General features: G+C 44.3%; 1 protein-coding gene across 2 annotated transcripts in view; it reads right to left on the reverse strand.

The window, feature by feature from the left end:
- The window catches only part of MID2 (midline 2), a 195,911-nt gene that overhangs the window by 42,942 nt on the left and 126,093 nt on the right, over window positions 1-26,876 (reverse strand). For both annotated transcript variants that reach the window (XM_083722254.1, XM_083722255.1), the window contains exon 3: window positions 8,836-8,931. In XM_083722254.1, the coding sequence (XP_083578380.1) occupies window positions 8,836-8,931 (96 nt within the window). The remainder of the gene's footprint in view (window positions 1-8,835; window positions 8,932-26,876) is intronic.

A 26,876-nucleotide genomic window follows, 5' to 3' on the forward strand; every position in this document is an offset into this window, starting at 1 on the left:
CTGGGAGAGAACCCTGGAGAGTCACTGCCAGTCTGTGTATGCAGTGCTAAGCTAGATCCATAGATGGATTTGTGGATTTGGATAAGCTAGATCCATAGATGGATTTGTGCAATCTCCACACAACAGGATCAATGGTCTGACTTGATATATGGCAGCGTCCTATACTCTCTGCTTCTGCAATTAGGCCAAGCATCCTAGGAAATTTGGCAGAGGGCTTCAGGTTGCACTTCCCTGGAGTAAGCAGTCCTTTAGACCAGTGATGGAGAGTCTCGATTCCTGGAATCAAATGTGGCCCTCGGGCCTCTCTGCCTGGCCCCTGGGACTCTCCACAGGCCACACCCCTCAGCAGTCCTGTTTTCTACCCCTTTTTAGTGTTTCTGCCTGACTGGAATGTGTCTTTGAGCTCTGGTAATGGTCTTGCTTGCTTGGATGAAGGATAGAGAGCAGAGCGGTCTGTGAAAATGGGTTAAACTACCTTATTGCACAAAGAGAAAAAGTATGTTCTTTGCTCTGTCCACTTTTGCCTCTGCCCCACTCACTACTGGCATGCAGCCCCTAGGGGGCTGCCCAGAAAAAAAGTTTCCCCACCCCTGCTATAGATGCTACAGTGTTTTGTGGTCTGGAGGGCAAACCCTGTCACTGGAAAGCTGATTCCAGAGTTGAACTCTGATGCTCAAATCAATCCTACCTTGCTAGCCTTCCCTTCTCTTTGTCTGCCACAAGTGACACGGGAAACCAAAGGGCTAGCACTGTTGCCAGAATGAAAACAGCTTCAGAAGCACAGCTAAAAGCCAGAAGCAGTTAAGAGGGGGAACTGTTTCCCCTTTGGCTAGGCTGCCCTCTCAGCAAGACTAACGAGAGGAAAAGGCTGCTTGGATCCCTTTCATCTGCTTCGCTTTTGATCAAGTTGCTGGGTAAGCAGAAACACAAAGTGCGGCAGCCGCTTTCAATGGCAGTTCATGGCCCAGGACTCAGAGCCACTGGAAGATGATGCCTCAGCAGGAGGAAGATTATCTCACAGGTGGCTCGGAAAGCAGCTGAGTAGGAGGCCGTATGATCATATATGTATATATACACACACCAGGAGCTGCAGATGGAAGGAACCAGCAAGTTTTAGTGTCAAGAATGTTGAAATCTGGGTGGCAGTAGCCAGGGTTGAAATCTTGCTTAGCTGCCAGGCCAGAGGTGAGCCAATGTTCCTTAGCCTGGTGCAACATACTGTTAAGGGTTTGTGGGCACCCTGACCTCTTCTAGGCTCCTGGGCACTGGGGCTTAATCAGTGCTTTGAGAATTAAGGTGAGATGACAGGTGTTGGCTTTAGCAATGTAGAAATGCAGACTAAGCTGGCCCTTCCTGCTGGAGCAACACCTGGGCATAAGCCATTTAGAAATGCAAAGATGTTAATATTATGAAAATGATTTACAGGTGGTACATGACCCCAGTCAAGCTTGCAAAAATCTACCACTTGCCTGATAATAAATGTTGGAAATGTAAAGAAAATGAAGGTACATTCTTTCACCTTTGGTGGACGTGCCCAAGGATTAAGGCTTTCTGGGAAATGATATATAATGAAATGAAAAAGGTATTTAAATATACCTTCCTGAAGAAACCAGAGGCCTTTCTTCTGGGCATGGCCGGCCAATTGGTGCCAAAGAAGGACAGAACTTTTTTTATGTACACAACAGCAGCAAGAATACTCATCGCAAAGTACTGGAAGACACAAGATCTACCCACTCTGGAAGAATGGCAGATGAAGGTGATAGACTATATGGGACTGGCAGAAATGACTGGCAGAATCCGAGACCAGGAAAGAGAGACGGCGGAAGAAGATTGGAAGAAATTCAAGGACTATATTGGGAAATATTGTAAAATTAATGAATGTTAGAATGATGTTGGTTTTAGAAACTAAGTGGTTTTCAGTTGTAATGATTAAGTAAAAAGAAAAGAAAGGTTGAAAATTAAATGAAAACTAAGGGAGAGGATTTGCTGAATTAATAATTAGAAATTGGAATACAAAAAGGGGAGGTATGAGGAGGTGGAGGAAGTAAGTTATAAGAAAATAAGGGAATGGAATTTTACTTGTTTTTAACTGTTTTTAGTTTTGTATTCTTTTTTATATATATTTGATATGTCTTTTTTTTGTTTGTGTTTTATTTTTTCTGTATAAGTTTTTGAAATGTTAATAAATATCTTTTTAAAAAAATAGAAATGCAAAGATGTTGATGCCCAGTCTTCAGCACATCAAGGGAGGACCCTAGAATCTGTGAGTTGCCAGGGATACAGTGGGCAGAGATGGGTTTAGGATTCCAGCTTGCATGTCATAGGCTGAAGGAAAAAGAAGAGTGGCTGCATGGAGCTTGGGCTGTTTTCCTTTTGGGAAGAGGATGAATGGAGCGAGAACACAATGTGTGCTGGGTGGGAGAGACTGCACCACTGTGCCTTGATTTTCTAACAAAACAGTCTTGGGTAATGTCAGGGAACTGCCATCGGAAGAACAGGTGGTAGAAAGGCTCCAGGAGAATAGGAGAGACTCTGCAGCAGAAGAGGGAACCAGTAGGGGGAGAGCAGGAGCTCAAAGGGAAAGGGAGTCGGAGGGGAGGCTCTGGGATACTTCCAGTGAGAACAGTGAGGAGGTAACAAGACCCCCTTTAGCAACCCCCACCCCTCGCCGGAAGCTGTCACGCAGAGAGTCCAGGAAGCGCATGTCCGTCAAACAGCTTTTATGTTGGAGTAAGTTCCGTAGACGCCCACTGTCGGATTCTACCAGCGACTGACGGAGTCATGCTTTGGGGGGCTCCGTTAGAGACTTAGGTTGGCTGACCAGCCAAAACCCGGAGGGATCAAGCTTTACGCACAAGCAGCTCATTATCCCATCACAGGTAAGCACCTGGACTCTCAGCAGAGATTCAACAGCAATATCTCAGCAGAGTGCAACAGCAATCTTATGTTAAAACAGCCTTCCGCCAACTTGCTCTCCTCCAGGTGTTTTGGGCTATATTTAAGTGTTGTCTGGGGCTGATGGGAGTTGTAGTCAAAAACATTTGGAGGGCACTGGAAGTGGGGATTGGTCCACTGGTATAAATGGAGCACCATCCCAACAATCTCAGTCCGCCCTCGGCTGGTCCTCACATGCGTCTTACTTGCAACTAGACCAAGAGGTGGCATTGCCTGTTAGCTTCCTCCACCGTAGTCCCAATGTTGACTTAGAAGTGTAGGAGGATGGGGATGAAACTTGAATGTTTAATTGCCTTGCCTTGGTTCTGGTTACACCAGCTGCCTCCCTGTCTCTGGGTACCAGCCACTACTGATACCTAGTTAGAGGAGGCTGTTTTAAAGAAACCGCTGTACCTCTGTGAACAACTGCCCTGTCCAGTATGCCCAGAACCGCAGATTGAAGCATCTTCTAGCCTAAGGCACTGAAGTATTCTCAGCCTCTGGATCTGTGCCCTCCACCCAGGTTGGCTATTGAACCTTTCTGGACAGGAAGTGCTATAATAAGACTTCCCGTCTGGGATAGGACTTTGCTTGAGAAACAATGGTCTTCCTAGATGTGATGGTGTTTTGATGTGCTCTTTGACTCTGGCTTGGCTCTGACTCCTGAATTGGTCTCTCAACTCTTGACTCCCCAGCACAACTCTTGGCTCCTGGTTTCCAGCTTCTGGATTCCTAAGTCTATGACTTAATCCTTATACCTTACAGATCCTTTATCTGGGAAACTAAAGTCTTCCTCTCTCCTTGATTCTACTCATCTATTTTTCTCTCTGAGTGATGCCCATCCAATATGCAAAAAACCATAAGAATTACAAAAAATACAAAATAATAAAACCCATTCAATTCAAAATTTTAAAACCCATTGGCCAGAAAACATACCATAACCAATTCTATCTGCAATCCAGCCAGGGGAAAAAGAGAAATTATTCAATGGAAGCCAACTGAAAGAGACCTTCCAAATGTCTGGAGTCTAGCAACTCACTGCAAATCTACAGGGAAGGAATTCCAACACTGTGGGGCCATGACATCAAATGTCCTGTTTCTCATGGCCACCAACTCCACATATCTAGGGGATGAGCACAGGATGGTGCAGGTGCAGACAGCTTAACAAATAATAGAGGCCCAAAATGTTTAGGGCTGACCATTGGCCTTAGCTAGCTGGGACTGAAGGGAGTTGTAGTCTACAACATTTGGAAGGCACAATTTTGCTTACCCCTGGGCACACCTTTCAGGATATTCTTATCCTCCATGAATTTATCTCATAGTCTTTTACAGCCACTCAAATTGGTGGTCATCACTGCCTTCTATGCGAGAGAGTTCTATAGTTTTATCTATGTGAAAGCGTGAAGTACTTTCCTTTTATCTGTCGCGAATCTTCCAAGATTCAGGTTCATTGCATATCCACAAATTCTAGTATTATGTGAGAGGGGAAAACTTTTATCTATCCCCTTTCCCCATGCAATGCATAATTTTATGCAACACTATGATGTTGCCTGTTGCTTGTCTTTTATCTAAAGTAAAAAGCCCAAAATGCTTCAAATGTTCAAAAAAATAGTAATTAAACAAACAGAAAGCGCAAAGGACTTTACACCTGGAAAATACATGTCGGGGAATGCAACTGAGCAGCTGAATTTAAGTATGGGCAGTGCACAGGAGTTAAAACAGCACAGAAGGTTTATTAAACTGAAATAAGCAGGGAAATGTTGCCCAAGGCCACTAGGCTGGCTCAATATAAGGCATTTCCTTATATTTCTATAAACCACACCACTTCAATGGCACATAACTGCCCTCCTGTCAGTAGCCTCTTGGGGCCAATAAATTCGTTTGTGAGATTTGAAACTGCGTGTCCTTCCCTCCTGCTTTGGGCTGGCACTTAACGATTATTTCATTTACTGTATTTAGCTTTACAGCCTGCCGAAGGGTCTCGGGACACACATTTTGACCACTTTATGGTGAGAAGTTGGAGAGAGTTGGTGAAGGGGAAATGAGACTTATACCTCTTCCACGACGAGCTTTGTCTGAAAACGAAATTGCTGCAAATATAAAATCCTTTCCCAGAGGACAAAGTGGCAGAAACTGGGAGATTTTTACTAGGAGGGGACTGGCATTGCTTTACAAGAACAAGACATTCCTCAAGGGAGTGGTGGGCAGAGACAGTAAAAACTGTAGTGGCGGCAGAGATAGCACTGACATCAAGGAGTCTTGTGGTACTCCCATTTATTTTGCACCCAGTGCACTCCCAGCACTGATTTGGGAAGCAGTGTACACCCAACATGAGTCACAATCCATATCCATCCTGCAATTACCTGGGTGTTTCTTAGAAAATATACAGATGCATTTGGATGCGTGTTCTCCCAAGCCAGCTTCAATCCAAATTCAGAAAAGTAATTCCCTAACTGCATTTTAAGGCAGGAACGCGTACATAGCCAAACACGTAACACATTTATTGAGGCATAAGGTTCTGTGAATTACAGCCCATTTCATCAGATGCATGAAGTGCTATCGTGAGTTGCAGATATAGTACATACTATAAGTGGGGAATTGTAAACAGCGAAGTCAGAAGTAAATGCAAAAAGAGTAAAGACAGCAATAATTACATTATTTACGTGTTTACCCAGAAAGAAGCCCAACTGTGTTTAATGAGGCTTACTCCCAGTTAAATGAGCTGAAAACTGCAATTTATGTTGATTAATCCATTAGATTAACAGCTTTTTGACCAACTAAAAAGGCATCCTGATTAAATATATATATATTTATTTTTAAATACAACTTATAAACCTGCATGTAGAACAAGTATCATTTTAAGGAGAGTTCTGTCCTGTGCTAAAGAGAACATACAATGCCTCTGCTAATAGGATCTTGACTGAAACAAATATGTGCACTGTTTAAAAAGTATGCTATCTTCAGAACTATCAGTTTTGCCCTGCTGCATGCAAATCATCAAAATATCTACAACCAAACTGATTTAAGATTTCTTTAATTGTGTGACAATCCCTAGGTGTTATTTTAACAGTGCTATCATTGCACACTGAGCTTTATAGGGCAAGGGAAGACAATGTTTTTGCTGCTGGACTCCAAATGGCATCAACCCCTGCCAGCATGGCCAATGATATGGGATAATGGGAGTTGTAGTCCAACAACATCCAGAGGGATGCTTACTACCCCAGTTATTGGGTAGGTTAGAAGTGGAACAGCAGGACCTTAAAATTTAAATGTTGACAATAAACAACAACAACAAAGGAGAAGGAGGAACGGGATCAAACTAGGTTAGAATGTATTGTGGTTTTTGTTCCTATTGGGAAGAAGGATTAATTGGTCACGACAAAGACTTTTCAGGAAAGTTGTGTTCTGAGGAAGGATTTGGGCAGAGAGAAATGTGGAATCACGTCAATCAGCCCACTATCCGCCAACTGTTCTTTAAAATTTACAAAGTGAAAATGAAGACTCTGGATCTCTTGACAGTTAATGTATCCTTGGTCTCTGTTAAAGTGATCATGTGTACCCATGCCCTTGGCATAGAACCTGTGGGGCCGTCCAGACTCAACTCCCATCAGATCCCAGCAGCATGGCCCAATGGTCAGAGATGATGGGAGCTGGAGTCCAGTAACATCTGGAGGGCAACAGATTCCTCATCCTTCTAAGGAGGATCAGACAAAGAGCATTTTTTTACCGCAGCCCCAGCAACCAACAGGTATTGGGTAGCCTACTGGAAACTGACCAGTGGCTGACCACTAGACTACAGGCTACTTACTTACTTTATTTATTTATTTGTAGGTTTATAAACTGCTTCACAACCAAAGGTCACTGAACAAGCAAGATCACAGCGCAGCTTCATTTGATATACCTCCGGTTACAGATGCTTTGGGTTCTGTGATTTCGGGTTGCGCACCGCGCCAAACCCGGAAGTACCGGAACGGGTTACTTCTGGGTTTCAGCGCCTGTACAGAAGCACTAAATCGTGACCTGTGCGTGTGCAGATGCTGTGGGTTATGGACGCTGTGGGTTGCGAATGTGCTTCCCACACGGATCACATTTGCAACCTGAGCGTCCACTGTATATATTTTCTCTATCCACTTTCTTGATGCTATGTATGCTTTTATGAACATCTATTATGTCACCTCTTACTTGCCTTTTTCCTCTAGCACCTCTCCTTCCCGCCTATCCCACACCCAAGTATCTGCCACTTGAGGCAGCTGCTCACCCTGCTTAATGGTGGGCTGGCCTTGTTAGGAAGATAACCAGTGGGTGTGCATGCAGAGGTGGGGAAGGTGGCTTCTCCAGAGGAAACTAATTCAAGTAAACTAAATAACCAGTTATCGAATTGGATTCCACTGCAATAGATCAGTATCTCTACTTCCATTATTAAAAAGAAGAAGAAAAAGCAGCAGCTTGTTCAAGGAACCGCTTCTTAATTTAGTAACTGAAAATCAATAGCCCATTAAGAAGAAACTAATTGCTATGGCTTCTCCCAGTGTACTGCCTTGGTAAACAAAGCAGCAAACTAATTCACTATTAATTGTTCTGCCTTTGGAAATAGTACAGCATTAAAGTGCTCTCTTGCCTTCAGATGTACTAGATGAGGGTTCATTGTTGATGAAGTCATGGCTCTTGCCGCTTAATAGCTACAGGGAAGTATTAATCTGTTGGCATCTGGTTTTTACAGGGTGTAATGAGAGGGCTGGGAGCAGCTAGAAAAGGCATGTGGTAGGGGAGACAAGACACCCTTAGAAAACCAAACAAAAGGTGCCTGATTGGCATCTTCTGAGACATAAAGGCTTTCAGAGGCTGCCTCCCAGAGCCCTCACACCTCCTTCCCAAGGCCAATGATACCCACTCTCCATTTATGTATTTGTTCCCCCACCTCACCCCTGTAAACCTGAGATCATGTAAGTGAAAGCAGTGCAAGTTCCAAGTTTACTATAATAATAAAATTTTTCAGATGTTCTTATCATGTCCATATTTTATTTTAAATTGAATTGTTTTGCTGCTTTACTGTCTGCTGCCTTGGGCTCCTTTGGGAGGAAGGGTGGGATAGAAATTTAATAAAGAGTAAGAATTTCCTCTTTCCTCCCTTCCTGCTTCGCATGCTGTTGCCTCCCTCTTGCCTTGCTGTCTAACCAACTTCCACTCCCATCTGAGCCTACACACTGTGTAAAAAGGAAGGTTCTGCTTCTCGCGTCTGTTGGTAGCACAACTCGTGCTTTGTGTGCCAAGGTCCCTAGTGTACTCTGCAGGGTTGTTGGGAGAAACGTAACTTCTACCCTGAGCTCCCTGGAGCAAAGGAGAAGATATAAACGTAATATATTTACATAGGGACCGCCGGCAATGGTAGGAGCGGAGCAGCAGCGCTACAACTGTAGAGCAGGCAAACTTTCGCCTTCTCTTCCTGTTCTACATTTGCTGCTGCTCTCCCTGCAAGGAGAGGAAAGCCCATGGACGATCCCTGGATGAGGACCCCCCTCACGCTGATTCACAGCAGCTGGACTTGTAGAATGTGGGTTGTTTTGTTTTATATATTTACTTACTCTTCCATAATGGAACCTGAAGTGAGGCACAGGTCCATCCAGACATTGAACAGACCTGCTAAGCTTCAGCAAAGGTGCTGGCCTTACATCCTGGGTTACTTGGAATATGTTCAACAGTTGTCCATGATGGTGGAACCAGCTTGGAAGGCTGGTGCTTCGTACTCTTGCATCACACTGCAGAAAGTCTGGTGAGTGGTCTACAGTGTAGTTTTATTCCTACCCCCCCCCCCCAAGCAACTGCTCTCCCACCTGATCCGCAACACACATACAAGACACACCAACATGCCCTCACCATCGCGAATTTGCAACCAACACATACCTCCACCTGCTGGCAGATCTGTATCAGTTTGGCCATCTGATTTTCTAGTTCGCTATTGCGTTTAACGAGGTTGGTGAGGTTCATCTCCAGTGTTTGCTGCAGGCACAGGAAGGAGAGGGGAGACAAAGGGGGGGGGGAGAGAACAAAGAATAAACATCAATAAGTCACAAACAACAAGATCAATGAAACAATGAGCCCTGGAGGCTCAAATGCAGGGCAGCGAAATATGGGCAGTTATATACAACAAAAATATGCATGTCTTCTTAAAGCTCCACTTTCTCCTGCTATTGGCTGAGCTGCTGTAATGGAATATTCTTTGGATGTGCTAACTTCTGAGGGTAAAGGTTTTAGAGCATTAAACAATTTCAGTTCTGGAAGGAAGTGAGGGGTCAGTTGGCAAAGGAGGGAAACAAAAACCTACACAATGTCATATGAACTGTGGGCTGAGTACTAGGAAGCCATGTAAAAATGGTCCAGGAAGAGGACAGGGATGTCAGAAGCGAGGAAAGGAAACAGAGTAGACAAAGCTTTGAGAATAATTTAAGAACTCCTTACAAAAAAGAAGTAGTCAAGATGACTGAACTACGTAGCCCCCCGCTGTCTATTCTGATGGTTAGTCTCAGCAGAAGTTCTTTTCAACCCTGATTAGTCCCCTTCTGACCTAAAGACTTCAGATTCTCCCTGGATCAAAAGATGTGATGAAATTACATGGTGTAAAAATACAACGTAATGATAAATGGATCTGAGATATGCTTAATTGGTAAGATTGAGGGAAAGAGGGAAGGACAGGCAAAGGAGAAAGGTGGTCTGAACTTTTTTTTTTTTAAGACTTCTCAAAAGAACTAAGAGCAGAAATAGGGAACCTTTGGCCCTCCAAAAGTTGCTTTCCTACAATTCCAAGCATAGACAATGACCAGTTTTAATTCAGCAACATCAGGAGGGCCACAGGTCCCCCAGATGGGGCCAAGAAACAGGAAGGAGTACAGTACCCCACAACCTGACAAGGCCCAACACTGATACCTGCCTTGGGTCTCCATTTCAGCCTTCCTCCCCCACAACACACACCAGGCAGCTGAGTTTAGGAGTGGCCATTTTTATTTCCCACAATGCCCCAGACAAGGCTTCTCCTCAAGAGAGTCTGGGAGTTGCCAGTTAAGTTTTCTCACAATCCCCTTGATGCTATGTCATGTCTGCTCCATTAGGGTCCTTCCGCTGCCTGACACTTCTGAGCCACAATGTACGCAGAGTTAAAGGAGATTAACAGAGGGCAGTTTACTGAGAGCTCCCTCAAAATTTTGAGTCAGCCCTGCTTTGATGCCTGTGAGTCAGGAATCCACAGGAATCAGAGGGACCCAAGGGAGATAAAAGGCGAATCTAGTTTTTGATCTCAGTCCAAGGCTGCAAACACACCATTCAGTGAAAGTGCAGTTATAGCATACCCCCCCAAAATCCTGGAAACTGTAAAGGTAAAGGTACCCATGACCATTAGGTCCAGTCGCAGACGACTCTGGGGTTGCGTGCTCATTTCGCTTTATTGCCCAAGGGAGCCGCCGTCCCGCTTCCGGGTCATGTGGCCAGCATGACTAAGCCCTTCTGGCGAACCAGAGCAGTACACAGAAACACCGTTTACCTTCCCGCTGGAGTGGTACCTATTTATCTACTTGCACTGGTATGCTTTCAAACTGCTAGGTTGACAGGAGCAGGGGCCGAGCAACGGGAGCTCACCCCGTCGCGGGGATTCAAACTGCTGACCTTCCAATTGGCAAGCCCTAGTCTCTGTGGTTTAGACCACAGCACCACCCATGTCCTCTGGGAACTGCAATTTAGCCCTAATAGAGCTGCAATTTCCAGGATCTTTAACAAACTACAGTCCTCAGGATTCTTGGGAGGGGGGGTTCATAGTATGTACAAAGCCCAAGCTAAGCCTTCTTTAGGTGCGGAAATTCCACATGTAAATGGGTGGAGGCATGTAGGCCTCAGCCTCTCACCATCACTCTGGAGCGGGTGGGGATGAGGAGTTTGATTTTACTTGTGCGAAGTAAAAACAGTGACATGGGGTGGGGGTGGGGAATCAACACCCCCTCCCCAGTTCTTTAACTCTTTCCACAGAAAATGTTCCATTTATATGTAAAAGAAAGGAAACATATCAAACTTGAGGATGGGGGAAAGAAACAGATTTCAGGTTTTTAGGCACCTCCCTTCTCCTGTGTTACCATCAAAAATGTTGGAAGTCGGTTAAGACACAAGAACTTTTGAGTTTGATAGCAAACCTGGCTGTGATTCCTATGTTTAAATAAGGGGTTATGTGTGGTTCTAGTGCTCTAAAGTATAATTGCCTCCCATTTGTTGCTGTAGAAATTGCTTAGCGTTCATGCTTTGTTGCACCAGTAAATATTCAGATTATGCATTTTATTCCTGTCTGCCCCCCAGCTACCAGAATGTGGTCTTTGCATTCCTGTTATCTCCAGTCAGGGATGTATACACAGTGTGCTAAAAAGAAAATAAATTCTGCGCCAAGGCAACACAGCCTTTGGTTTCCACCTTGTTAAACTGTTTTCTTCCACAAAGCCATAACCCATCAACCTTCGCAAATCAACATCACAAATCTGATAAAGCAGAGTATTACCTAGGAAACTTCACACTACAATGAACCAGCTAGCTTCGAGGACTTCCGGGTCGGCGCCATCGCCGAATGGCGGACTCCCTCCGAGCTCCGGAGGGAGCCTGCACGGCAGGGGCTGGGTCCTACCGCACCGGCGATGCGGGGACCCTTAAAAACCACGGCCACGGGGGCCGTGGACATGGAGACTCGGCTGGCACCGTTAGCGCCCTCCCGACTCGTGAAGGAGCCTTTTTAAAGGCTAAGGATCGGGTGCCGGGGAGAAGCGTGGTGTTTTGAGTCCTCTGCCATCCCTGCCGTGCGAAGCCGCATGCCATCCGGCGGAGAGCGCTGGCTTTTTCCTTTGAAAATTTGGACCTAAAAGAACAACCCGTAAGTAATTGGAATCTGGACTAAAAAGAGGGACAAAATTTTAAAAATTTCGGAGCGAGCGGGGGAGGCGCAAAAAAGGAAGTCAGCCACCCCCTCCATTGTAGAAGGGTCAAAACAAAGGATTTGATAACTAAGATCGGAATAACATCATTTTGGCAAGTTTGGAACCTCACGAGTGAAGAATATGAGATTGAGCTGGAGGAGGAAAGTAGAATTTGGACTTAAAAAACACCCCCCCCCCCCTGGAACCCCGGGAGCGATCGATGACGGTGTTTGGAGAGGAGAAAGGCAAGTTTTGACAGCTGTCAAAGAGCTGTCAAAGCAGAAAAACAAGATAGAGACTATGTTACAAGGACTTTGCAGGTTATATTTGTTATAAATTGGATACAAATTGCTTTAAATAAGGATTACAAAGTTACTAGGGCTAATGGATGTGATCTGGAAGAGAACTCAGTTTTTGCAATCCACCTAGAGGAGCCGAGGGATATCACAAGTGGTTTTAGTTGGAAATTTGAACAGAATTTTTTATCTCCTGGGAAACTGCAGAAATGGAACATTATTATGACTACAGAGGCCAGTATACCGAAGAAGACAATGGAATCATCCGTTGTGGAATGAAAGGAACTTGACGTAATGTTTTGTTTCTGAGCAACAAGCCTCTGCAAAGGAACTAACTTTTGGAATTAGGACATTTGTGCAGGAAAACAGGGACAGAAAGAAATAGAAAGAGGAGTGTGGCCAATAAGAACAACAAAACAACAAGAATTGGACTAAGTCGAAAGTGGGGACATTTGGGACATCCAGATTTGACAAGCTTAAGGATTATAATTTGGAGATTTTCACTCCTGGATATAAAAATCTGGATGGAAAAAATGGGCCTTTCTTTGAGACAGAATCCTTTCATGATTGGACATGCGAAACTAAAGAGGACTGGCAAAGGACTATGACTTAGAGAGACGTGGAAATATCGGACATTGAGGAATATTGGGAACGCAACCGGGAAAAGGGGGGGTGGGAAATGTGGAACCCAAAGGCGTAAACTATGTTTTATTTAGGCTATATACATCCACATGGTACTCTAAAGTGGGGAACTCGTGGAGGGACTAAGCCGATTTTAGGGGAATGGAAAATAATTTTTTTTTTTTTTTTTTTTTTTATAAGAGAGAAAAAAAAAAAATTTTGGGTTAAGGATAACAAGTTTAAATTGAGGAGAAGAACTTGTTGAGATTATCTGTTTATTTGAGAGATTTGGAATACAAGGGGGGGAGGGAAGGGGAAGTCCTGAAAGGATGTAATTGGAAAAAGATTTGAAATTGGATGTTTTATTAATTTGTAATTAATTGGAAAACTTTAATAAATATTATTTAAAAAAAAAAAAAAAAAAAAACCAGCTAGCTTCTTCCTTTTTTATTTTTGAGATTATTAATTGTAACGCAAACACATCAATCAGAAGAAAACCTGCAAGGTTTTTCTATCCATCTTTTACAGCTCTGATCTTCTTCCATAAAGAAGATCCTCCCTGTTAAGATACTTTGAACCTTGGATACATTTAGGCACACTCATCTATCTCCATAAACACAACAAGAGTTAATTTAATGTGTGGGAAAGAAGAAGAAAGACGGAAGTGCAGAAGAAAAGTAGAGAACAGAAAGAAAGAAAGAAAGAAAGAAAGAAAGAAAGAAAGAAAGAAAGAAAGGTATTTCCAGATAGTCCTCAATATACTACAACTTTTATTCATTCACATATTGAGTTAACATTGATAAAATATTAAAAAGCCAGCTTCAATTGCCACGACTGCAAGAAATCCAGCATCTGTCAGGGACTGGGCAGAGGAGGAATGGTGGAGACTGCCTCCGCAGCCTGAACCTTCCAGAGAAGAGGAAGACAGTATAGATTTACAACAGTGGTTTGCAGAAGGTCATAGCTCAGAGGTAGATGAGGGGCAAAGATGGGAGAGGAGGAGGGGGAGGCAGAGCCGGAGCAGCTGGCTGACATGTTATCACTAGAAAGCATTCCAGACCCCTCTTCTCCCAGAACCTGGTGAGCAATAAAAGTAGAAGAGCAAAGGGCTTGGAGACAAATGGCCCTAAGTGGCCGCCGTAAGGTGGGTCGTGCTGTTGACAATTGAGGAGAGAAGGGGATGGTGGTGATTACTCGGAGCATCGTCATTACTCCAAGAGGCTGCATTTCTAAGCCTCTCTGTGTGAATATTGAATAAAATACCTTGGTAAGAACTTTCCTTGTCTATCTATTTCTGGCAGCCTATCATGGAGGGATCCGATTCCCTGACGCCTGACAGCATCACATGGATCTGCCGTCTTGTTCATATTCATTACAAAGGAGATAGCCATCTTGGAGCCCTCCAGGTAGATAGTGCTAAACTGCAACACCAACCCATCAGCCCCAGACAGCCAGGTCAGTTGTTGGGGTGATGACACATACATCCCAAATTAATTTTGCTTTTAGCTCAACAGGTCTTACTACTGAAAGCATTGTCAATCTAACAAAGCATTTGGGTCTGGGTAGAAACAAAATGCCGACAAACTATAAAACAAAGCAAGGTGTGAAGATGAGACATGCAGAACCACCCAAGAACCTAAATAATCTATCACAGATGATTTTGAAAAGGTAGAAAAGAAAGAGCAGAATGACTGACTGGCTAAAGCAGGGTGATTTCGGCTCTGACTGGTGAGGAAGACCAAAGCAGCCTACATAAAAGCTCCAAAATGGAATCATCAAGGGGTGGGGTGTCTAGAGAATCAGTGTGTTACATATTCTCCCTGCCCTTCGTCTTCCGTTCCATCCAGCACTTCCTTTATATCAACCTAACAGCATCAACAGGTGGGAATGAAGGCGCACGCACGCACACACACACTGGAACAGGGAAGGTTGGATAAGGATAGCCAGACCAAAAGTTCCCCTGAAAAGGTTTGTGCATTTGATTGCTGCTCTAATACCACATTCCACAAAACTCCTTCGTTAAAAAGAAAAAGAAAAAGCTTTTATCCCTTCAGGTGGTGCTGGGTCTCATAAGTAGGAAGAGTGCTATTGCATTCAAGTTCTGCTTGTGAGCTTCCCGTAGGTGTTTGGACACCATGAGAACAGGAAGCTGGACTAGATCTAGAAGCACTCATCTGACATTCTTAACTGGGAGACAAGCATCGCAGCGAAAGGGAGTGTGCATTTGGCCTGTACAAAGAACCCCCAAGCATAGTTTCTATGGGGTGCTGAAGTGTGGCAAAGTGTGCTCCTGAATGCCAGCTGTTGGGAATCACAACTGCACTCAGGTCTTGTCTGTGGGCGTCCCAAAGTCCCAATTTGGCCACTAAGGTAACAAGGATGCTGTACTTAGATGGGTCTTTGGCCTCATCAAGCAGGGTTCTTAAGTTCTTACGTAAAGCATGTCCAGTTGAGGACGGCTCCAATAGCCAAAACATGGACCAATAAGATGACTGCTGTCAGAAAAGATAGGGAAGGCTGGAACCAACTCTTCCTGACACAAACTGTACTTGAATAACAAAAAAACATTTCAGTGTTATTTAAAGACTGGAAGAAGCAAAAGGAAGATGACATTTGACTCCCTTCTGCAGCTCACTGTCCAAGTAAGCCAGGCATGTAGAGACAATGAGAGCTGTGCATTCTGGGTGCCTTGTCTTCCCTGATGTCGTTCCACTTTCAGTATAGAGCTGTGTCTCCAGTAAGGAGCAATTCTGGGACAGATTCAGACCAGCAACTGAGGGGGTAAAACAAATGTATGCAAGTGGTGGTCATTCAAGGGAAACAGAGACCTGAAATTACTCAAGTAAGGTAAAGGTAAAATGTACCCCTGACCGTTAGGTCCTGTCATGGACGACTCTGGGGTTGCGACACTCATCTTGCTTTATTGGCTGAGGGAGCCGCTGTACAGCTTCCGGGTCATGTGGCCAGCATGACTAAGCTGTTTCTGGCGAAACAGAGCAGCGCATGGAAACGCCGTTTACCTTCCCGCCAGGGCGGTACTTATTTATCTACTTGCACTTTGACGTGCTTTCGAACTGCTAGGTGGGCAGGAGCAGGGACGAGCAACAGGAGCTCACCCCATCGCGGGGATTTGAACCGCCGACCTTCTGATTGGCAAGTTCTAGGCTCTGTGGTTTAACCCACAGCGCCACCCACGTCCCTTATTTACTCAAGTACAAACAAGCAATATGGCTTGTTGCCGATATCATCCTGCCTAGCCAGACCATTCTTTACTCATGTTTCCATGGAAAACATGAATATCAGTCTGTTTTTAGGGGGACACCCATAAATAAAATATTCACAGGGTCCCTCCATTTGTTGTGCATTCGTGATGATTTGTGCTCATGATGGTATTGAGGTAGTTAGACGTGAACCCACGTTTGATACTGTTTGCGTCTGCAAAAAAATTGGGGCGGTCATATGGCTTAAATTCCTATCAGTGCATTTAGTGCTACTTCCTGCTGAAATCTTGCAACTTTTCTTGCCACAAATGTTCCAGTTTGGGTTTTTGGCACCACTTCATATACTGTTAACATTTGGTGGAGCTGGTCTGTTTGCTTGCTTGTTCTAAAGCAGGGGTCAGCAAACCTTTTCAGCAGGGGGCTGGTCCACTGTCCCTCAGACCTTGGGGGGGGGGCAGACTATATTTTGAAAAATATATATGAATGAATTCCTATATGGCCCACAAATAACCCAGAGATGCATTTTAAATAAAAGCACACATTCTACGTATGTAAAAACATGCTGATTCCCAAACCGCCCACAGGCCGGATTTAGAAGGCGATTGGGCAGGATCCGGCCCCCGGGCCTTAGTTTGACTACCAATGTTCTAAAGCTTGCATTTGACACAGGTGAACACTTTGCTACCTGCACCATATTTTTGAAATCAGTTTACTGAATGTACACTGGTGTGGGCTCCCCCCAAAACAAACTACATATAACTGTGCAGTAGAATATGAGTCACACCAACATGGAGAATGCAAGGGAACCATTGAAAGGAAGAAAGCATGGACAGGAGGAGGTGCTGAACCCTGCTTCCCTCCAGACATTTTTCTCCCCCCCCCCAAAAAAAGGAGAAAAAATAGCAGGGGGAGACTATTTCGGTGTGAAAAGCAGAGCCCCCCCCCCATTTTGCCTCATACCACCTGTTTTGTAGGAACTTGTCACCAACCCTATTCTAATATATGGCCTTGCTATCCTTCAATCTAATTAGCTGGTGAGTGGGTGGGTGTAATTACTCAGATCCCCACATCTGGGCTTTCCAACCTGGTTCCTTATTTCAAGGAATGACTTCCTTATTTATGAAGCTTCTTTATTTCTGAGATGAATCATATCTGCAAAAAGCAACTTTAATTTAATATGTTACTAGGACTGCATTTTCTAACAAAGTGCTGTTAAAGTTCTGAAACAAGTAATGCATCATTTTCTTGCATTGACACGAAGTATTTCTTATTTTGGAGCTCTTCAAGTAACAAGCCTGCCTACCCGTCTAAACTTATAATATTTTTCTTCTTTGTAAACTAGTGACTTTTCATTAATTACTGCAAAGCTAAGATTCAAGCACGTGCAAATAGAAATCAAGATTTTCTTATGTTGCACCTGTGTTTTATGAAGTCCAAATAAATTTGTTTTAAAAACAAAAGCAATCATTTTTTGATAATGTGAGCCTGTATAAGCTTTGCTTAGAGTTGATCCATTGAAATGAATGGCCACCTCATGAGAAGAGAAGGCCACCTCATGAGAAAAGACCTGGAAAAGACCCTGATGTTGGGAAAGATGGAGGGCACAAGGAGAAGGGGACGACAGAGGACGAGATGGTTGGACAGTGTTCTTAAAGCTACAAACATGAGTCTGACCAAACTGCGGGAGGCAGTGGAAGACAGGAGTGCCTGGCGTGCTCTGGTCCATGGGGTCACGAAGAGTCGGACACGACTAAACGACTAAACAACAACAACAACAAGTCAATTATGTCCACTAATTTCAGTGGATCTACTCTGAGTACGACTTGGGATTGGGTACAACCCTGCTTTTTTATCTAGCTTTGCTTAACTACATTGGCCCATGCATTAGTAGCCATGTGACTGGATTATTGCACTATGTTTTGTCTGCAAGCTGCAACTACTGCAGAATGCAGCAGCACACCTTTTGTACATAATGTTTGTGGGATAACCAGTCTCACATAACCAACAGGCTTAAATCTGATTAACACACAAAGGGATTAATACCTTTCACGGCTTGACTAGGTCGCTCCCCCTCACTTTGGGAGGAAGATAATTTGTTCACCCTCAGTCAATGCTTTCCCCCCTAGAAAAATAGGTGCCGGTACTCGCCATGAAGTTGTCGCAGTAAGTGCCACATTTTTAACAACAACAACAAAAAAAAGAATTGCTGGTACTGCATACCCTTGAGTACCCCCTGAAAAAAGCACTGCCTGAGAAATGCTCTGTGTAAACAGATGCTGTGTAAACAGAGCTGGTTGCTTCAAGCTCAGACCACATGGCTCTAACAAGCCACTATTGAGTTCCTATACCAATAATTTAGGAACTTTCACCACTTTGTAACTAAGCCAAGATTTATTGCCTATGTAACTTTTTCCTGAAATTCACATAGGAGAGTTTGTAAGTAAATCATTTTTAACTTACTAAATGTGTGTGGGGTTTCTTTTTCTGTGCTAAGGGAAGAGGGGGACTTTGGAAGGAACTTAGAATGGGCCATTTTATAAGTCTAACAGCCTATATTTCCATGCTTCATTTTGCTGCATATTTTGTTATTTTAAATCTCTGCTGGTGCTCTCACCAAAAAGTACTTGCCCCAAACTTGGATCTAGGCATCCAGGAATTCTCCTTTTACCTATTTTTCCCCTTGCCACCAATAATCTGGGGATTGCACTGGCTTCCTACACATTACCAGCCCAAATTTAAGATTTTATAGTTAGAGCATAAAGTCCAAAAAAAATTAATTGGAACAGATTACACGTTACTTGGCCTTTCTCACAAACCTTGTCTCCATAACAACTCAAGGCCCTACATGGATTTCATCGCACTTATTTCTCTTCTTTTATATATCCCTCCCTCCTTTTATATCTTCACTCTTGAAACCTCACCACCTTCCATTCATCAAAGGTCTCTTGCTCTGTCAAATGGCATTTTCTTCCTTGCTCCTCTACATACTTTGAGCTACCCCACAGAACACTCTTGAGATCCCTCCTCCAAAGCCTGTGGCACAGCCCTCTTAGATCTCATGCCTTACTATAACTCAGACAGTAACTAAGTCTAAGCCAGAGGTTGGCAAAGTTTTTGTGGCTTGGGACAGTACACGGTCCCGCATATGCTGTGGCGGGCCGGAGTGTGTGTGTACACGCATGTGCAAACGCTATTTTCGGCACTCGTTCCGGTGCGGAAAAGGCGTGCACAGCTTCCCATTGGCTGCAGGAGCTTCCTGCAGCCAATGGGAAGCCGGCCAGCATCGTGGAAGGCAGTCCCTGCTCTATTCTGCACCGGTTTAGCGTGGCGCACAGAAACTGACTGAGAGGGCAGCGGGGGTCCCTGAGCAGGTGTTGAGGGTCCATGGACCGGTTAAACAACCCCCATGGGCCGCTTGTGGCCCATGGGCCTTAGGTTGCCCACCCCTGGTCTAAGCACATGCAACTGAAACAAGCTTCATTGTTTGCCCTTGCCTCCACCTCCATTCCTCTGTTATGTCCCCTGTACTGAATTTGAGACTGTAAGCTCTTCGTGACAGGGAGCATGCCCTCTTGAACGCTGTAAGCACCATGCTGACTAATGGCACCAAATAAAGAATTAATAACTACAAACAGACACACTGGGGATCATAGAATCATATGATTCTCCTCCAGTGAAGGAGAGGTCTCCATCTTCTGAGGGAGTCCATTCCACTTGTCAAACAGCTCTTACCATCAGAAAGTTCCTCCAGAGGTTTTACCACTGTACTTGAAGATGCCTATCACATATCCTTTCATAAGGCATACACTCCAACTTTCTGCCTCTCTCTCTCTCTCTCTCTCCCCCCCCCCTTTCTCTGACACATACACACACCTACAAACCATGACAATTGCATTTCTCCACAAAAAGGGAGCCTGGGGGTATGAGATGTTTGTGACTCATACCCCTCCTGGCTCAAAGTGGCTTAAGCAGAAAACACTAAGTAAGTCTTGCGCTGTTTTATTCCAGCCTTCCGTCCTGAGTGACTAATCAGAGTAAAGAGTCAGTCTCAGGTAAGGAGTGTGGGGGGGGATATATATTCAGTTCACGTTCAAAGGCAAACCAACCTAATTTGCACTTCCTGAAACAATACACAAAAGAAAACACAGCCGTCATATGAAATATGCACTTTGTGGTTTTCTCATGCAGTTCTACAGCCAAGCGGTATGCATAAACATACACATACCATGGTCTGGTGTACACAAAGAGGCATGTATTAGCAAACATGCTATACAAAAATGCATTATATTGGGGGGTGGGGCTGCTTGGCAAAAACATGTGTATTAGGGAAAACTGCATACAAAAATGTGCGCATTAGGAGAATTTCATATTAACATACAGATAAATTTTCATGAGGGGTATTTAAAAATCAGTCTGCAAACTGGTGTGGAAACGGGGGGAACTGAACTTAGGACGGGGAAAAGCGAGAAACTAAGAGAAACCAAATGGTAAGCATGATAATAAACTCTGGGGGGAAAGCACAAAGCAATCTGTTGTCAATAAAAGGTCCAGGGCGATCCACCTTCAGGAGATGGAAGACAGATTCCAGGCTCGCTTCTCTCTAGCGCCTTTTGTGCGATCCACTGGTCGGCTGCCATCTTTCCCATGGAGTGCTCCTTTATGCAGTATTAATGAAGCAAAAATGCAGCCCAGACTAGCATGGGAACAGCCCATTTGAAACAATTTAAACTATCTGCGGACACACAGTGGACGTGTATTTCTAGCTATCAATAATTAAAGTGACATTACATTTCCATTTTTAAAAAATACACATTCCACTCAGAGAGAGAGAGAGGGAGAGAGAGAGAGAGAGACAGAGAGAGAGAGACAGAGAAATACATTTTATAAGAAACCACTCGCAACCTGTTGTGCCATGTGTCATGAAAACGATCTCTCATTAATATTGCATTGTCCAGAGGCAAAGGAGGATTTCCCTGTGGAGGTTTTTTATTTTAATATACTCAAGTTTGTATAGAATGGAGACTCTTCAGTTATGCCTCCCAGCCTCCTAGCAAGGAGACTCCATAAAGCAAGGTAGACTGTAGCTTCAATTCCTGGCATCTCCCGCTATATTAAGTAGGAGAGCTATAGGCCTGCTCTCCTGCCTCTATAATTAGGGGTCTTGGCGACGGATCACATGCATAAAGAAGGTTCCAGGTTTAATCCTGGGGTTTTATAACCTCTGATTATGAAAGAATAAGGTAATGAAAAAGATCTGCATCTACTGGAGAGCCACTGTCAGTCTGAGCTTACAGGACTGAGATAGACAAATCCAGGACTGCTCTAGAAAGTTGCTGTTTTGCAGGTTCTATTCCTGGCATAGGCAAACTCAGCCCTCCAGATGTTTTGGGACTACAACTCCCATCATTCCTGACCACTGGTCCTGTTAGCTAGGGATGATGGGAGTTGTATTCCCAAAACATCTGGAGGGCTGAGTTTGCCTATGCCTGCTGTATTCAATCGTATACCAGCCAATTCAGGTTGCACAATTAAAGTGGATTTGGTGCTCTTGTGCAACAAACCATTCTATCCCCACCGCTCACCCCAGGACTGATTGCAGAAAAGAATGTGATATGATAATGCCCTCCCATCATATGTCAATGAAATAAATAACTATATGACTTTTAAGAAGACATTGAAGGCAGCCCTGTACAGTGGTACCTCGGGTTAAGTACCTAATTCGTTCCGGAGGTCTGTTCTTAACCTGAAACTGTTCTTAACCTGAAGCACCACTTTAGCTAATGGGGCCTCCTGCTGCTGCCGGAGCACGATTTCTGTTCTCATCCTGAAGCAAAGTTCTTAACCCGAGGTACTATTTCTGGGCTAGCGGAGTCTGTAACCTGAAGTGTATGTAACCTGAGATACCACTGTATAGGGAAGTTTTTAATGTTTGATGCTTTACTGTGCTTGATGTTTTAATTTGTTGGAAGCCTCTCAGAGTGGCTGGCGCAACCCAGTCAGATGGGCAGCATCTAAATAATAAATGATGATGATGATGATGACGATGCAGTGAGCTATGTGGAAGTGCCTCCCATTAGCTCTGGTTCCATCTACTTCTGGTCTCCCTACCGTCCACCCCACCAGTCACAAAATACCCTGGTATACAGTGTCGGCCTATGTGCACACCTAACAACTGAAAGTAGTGCACTAGGGTGGGGACGGGGACATCAATCCATTTCCAAGGCTGCTAATAGGGTTGGGAACACTGTGGTACTCCAAGCAAAATCCTGCCAGCCCAAAAATATCAATGTCAATTCTACACCAGATTCAGGAGGCATGAGTCATGACCTGTCACCACCCTGCAGAAAGAAGCGAGGTCTCCATGTCCCTAGGCAAACTGTTGTGTCAAACTTCAGAGGTGGGGCAGGAGAAGAGAGGAATACACTGGGCTCTGAAAGCTTCTACAATAGCTTTCCCCATCCTGTTTCTCCCACCTGCCAATAAGCTTTGGACTCATCAGGTCAAGCTAGTATAGTGAATGGTCAGAGATAATGGGAGCTGCAGTTGAACATCTGGAGGGCATCAAATTAGGACACGTTGGTCAAGAAGACAATACATCATTTGTGTAATTATCAGGATTCTCTCTGATCCTTGTTCCTGTTCTAATATGAATTATTTAAAGACTTTGCCAACTCTTTGCCAATGTTTAACCAAGTGTATTTATTTAAACATGCCCCACGCAAGCAAAGGGGTACATAGTATGTTTGCTGTTTTCACTGAGTTGAATCTGCTGTTCTAAACAAACCAATATTGATCTTCCCCCCCTTTTTTTAAAGCCAGCTGGTTAAGGTCCTTTGCAATCATGTTTTCTTACAACTCAATGTTATTAAGTGCATAATTTGACTAAAAACACTGAACATTTCACTTGCTAATTATCTCTCTCATCGCCAGCTTGGCAGCTCAGAAGTTTCAGCTTTGAAACAGGGACAGATATTCTTTAATGTTCTAATGCAGCTAATGAAACAAAATTCGTGGGGAGCATTCTCCAAGAAGCAACATACCCAGGCAAGCACACAAAAATTTGCAAGGGACCTGCTTTTCTTCATGAATGGCTTAGTGCAAAGCAGCCTGTTTTATGCTGAACAGCAATTCACTGCAAGCTAACAGCCGTTTTAATGAAAAACAGATTCCTCCAAGTTGTTTGAGGCTCATCAAAATCAGAAACAACAACAAATCTCTCTTTGGGAGTTTGTCTCACTGCTCCACATATAGTACAATTCTCCTTGCCCAAGCGCAAGGAGGGGGAGGGTGAATTCTGTCACCATCTATCACAAATCTAGGGTGACCAGATGTAAAAGAGAACAGAGCTCATCTGCATTTGAGATAATTTCAGTGTGAGATTGCTTAATTGAAATTGCTAGTGCAGTGGAATTGCTTGCGCAGAATTCTACGGCCAGATTGTTGACTGGGACCAGAAGGTCTGAACATATTCCACCAATTATGTTCTGATAGCACTCGGTACTGATTAGCATCTGGTTCAATTCAAAGTGCTAATTTTGACCTTTGAAATCCTATACAGCTCAGGATTGTGATACCTCGAGGACTGTGTCTTCCCATATGATATGAACCAGCCTGACCTCTACAGTCTTGATCAGAGGCTCTTTCTCCATGTGCCATACATGAGGGAAGTTTGAAGCGCGGCAACATAAGAAGGGGCCTTTCTAGTGGTGCCCCCTCCCCTGTATGCATAATTGTTCTCCTGAAGAAGATGAACATGGCACCATCCTTGTCAGTCTTCAGGCATCAGGCTAAGCTCTTTTTGTTCCCCATGGCTTTCTTTGCCTCCTTGGTGGTGTTCACCTTTTAAAGTAGTGGGTAAGACTTGTCCTTATTTATGTCATTGGGCAAACGTTTTATGTACAGTCATACCTCAGGTTGAATGTGCTTCAGGTTGAGCGCTTTCAGGTTACGCTTTGCGGCAACCCAGAAGTAACGGAGCACATTACTTCCGAGTTTCGCCGCTTGCGCATGCGCAGACGCTCAAAATGACATCACGCGCATGCGCGAAAGCGGCAAAACACAACCGGCGCACATGCAGACGTACTGTCGCGTCTTACATTCCATTCAGGATGCAAATGGGGCTCCAGAACGGATCCTGTTCGCATCCCGAAGTACTACTGTATTGTGCATTATTCACAATTTTAACCCCCCCTCCTGTTTCGTGCGCATTCAAAGAATGTGCAGCCATACATGTGCGGGACATTTTTGAGGGTGTAACAGGGGCAAAAGACTCCCCACTGCAGACTGTCGCCAATTCATGGAAGGCACTTGAGACAATTGGGGGGAGGAGCAGAACTAGCGCTCTCACCCCCACTGTGATTACTCGCACTAGGATTGTAACGCCTGTGTAGGGCTACAGTCGCCTCATAAACAGAACTCTAAAAACTGACAATGCTACTTGACCCATTTCACCCCAGAGGCTTGCTGCAATGTGAATTCTTGAAGCCGTTCTAATTCTCGCAGCCATCTTTCAAGGTGCTTCCTCAAAAAAAGAAAAGAAAAGACACTGTAATAATGAAAATCAACATTTAGTTCTCAAAAAGGGCTCTAGGTTCTCCTGATTGCATATAAAAACTCAAAAGCACTGTTCCAGTAACACCTAGAGGCAAGTAAAAAGAAGACTGATATCTGTTTCTGAAATCTCATTATTTTGGGCGGCAGGGTGCGGGAGTCTGCCTTGGGGGTTTGGAGCTTTCAAGAGCGATAGCGCTAAAGACTTCTCTGCGTGCTGAGGAAGACAAAGAGATAAGAAAATATATTCAAATCCTTGAGACTGTACTCAGGTTTTTAAAAATAAAGAGGCACCTAAATATTATTTAAAAGAGCTCCACTGGACTGGCGACCAATTTAATCCCAAGCTCCAACTTGCTGTTTCCTTCATAGCCCTGAACAGTTTGGGGCCAGGATACCTTAGAAGACCACCTCTTCACTTATGAACATGCGGATCCCCCTTAACATCAGCTGGTGACCTTTCCTCTTGCATTTCCCGCCTATGTCTGAAGCACGTTTGGCTAGAACATCCAGGTTCCTGTCAGAATTATTTTTATTTTATTTTATTATACCATATTTATATGTTCACTCACAATACAGCAATCCAATACTGTATTTTCTCTAGGTGGCATAAAGAAAATTAAAGTAATAAAATACAGTTTCAAAACACCATAAAGCGGTTCTTTTTCATAAGGAAGAAATAAAATGGGAACGCAAGAATAAACAGAGAAGCCAAGGCTATAAAAACATAGGTTACAGGAAAAATTTGGGTGAATAAAATTATCTTGGCCTGGTGCCAAAAACATAGCAATGACACCAAGTTAAACCCTATGGGGTGGCAATTCTAAAGCTGGGGTGCCATCACTGAGAAGGCCCTGTCCCTAACAGCTATCTGCTTTACTTCACTTCCTGCCATCTGACACCATGGGCTGGTTCAGACATAAACCCAAAACAAATAGCAGATTCCAATTTTGGCACGCTGGGAAAGCAACGAATCAGTTGGCCAGTTTTAATGAAATACAGTGGCACTTCTGTTTACGAACTTAATCCGCACCAGAAGTCTGTTCTTGAACCGAAGCCGTTCTTAAACCAAGGTGCACTTTCCCTAATGAGCCCTCCCGCCGCCAGTGCCCTTCTACCATTCGGATTCCATTCTTAGACCAAGGTAAAGTTTGCAAACCAGGACACTATTTCCAGTTTTGCAGAGTTCGTAAACTGAATAGTTCGTAAACAGGGCTGTTCTTAAACTGAGGTACCACTGTATTAGATAATATTTTCTGGTTTTCTTAGAAACCAGGAAGGGAGACAGGGAACTGTGGCTTACAAGAGCATGTGAGCCTAGGGTTCCTTAAAGAATCATTCACATAACCATGGTTTGGCATTCATGTCTGAACCACCTCTGTAAGTATTTTGTCCTCAAATGCTTACACGGGTGGGGAACCATTATCAGGCTGCATTAATCTACAGGAAGTCCCATTCCAGTAGCCGGCAGGGTCAGAACCACACCCACATACAATCACACGCAATCACACACATATACTATATCCGATGCACATAGAAGTCCATGTTTAATTATTATAATCTTCACCTTCCATTTTCTTCATATGCTTTTTATGGAGTTTGTGGTTTGTTTATTCCTTTTTTAAAAAAAAAACTCTCCTTTTTTCTGCATCAATTGTGCAAGAGGCAAAAAGAAGGCAAACTCCAAAATGCAATTGTATCCCGAAAATTGCATGCATCAAATTACAAAATGCATGGGCAATTTTTGCATATTTGCAAGGAACCTAGGTCTCTGCTGAAGGGACGCAGGTGGCGCTGTGGGTTAAAGCCTCAGCACCTAGGACTTGCTGATCGAAAGGTCGGCGGTTCGAATCCCTGCGGCGGGGTGCGCTCCCGCTGCTCGGTCCCAGCGCCTGCCAACCTAGCAGTTCGAAAGCACCTCCGGGTGCAAGTAGATAAATAGGGACCGCTTACCAGCGGGAAGGTAAACGGCGTTTCCGTGTGCGGCTCTGGCTCGCCAGAGCAGCGATGTCACGCTGGCCACGTGACCCGGAAGTGTCTCCGGACAGCGCTGGCCCCTGGCCTCTTGAGTGAGATGGGCGCACAACCCCAGAGTCTGTCAAGACTGGCCCATATGGGCAGGGGTACCTTTACCTTTACCTTTATAGGTCTCTGCTGAGGCATTTCACTATTGCAGAGGAAGGAGCTACATTTGAACACTTTGCACAGCATCAAAGGCCTTCTCCTTCTCAGCTGCTGACCGCTGAACAGCTGACGGGCAGGAAGGGGCTCTGAGGGCACAGCAATCCTAATACGTTTATCCCACCAAAAGTGATTCC

Source organism: Podarcis gaigeae (assembly GCF_964106915.1).
Source record: "Podarcis gaigeae genome assembly, chromosome: Z".
NCBI lineage: Eukaryota > Metazoa > Chordata > Lepidosauria > Squamata > Lacertidae > Podarcis > Podarcis gaigeae.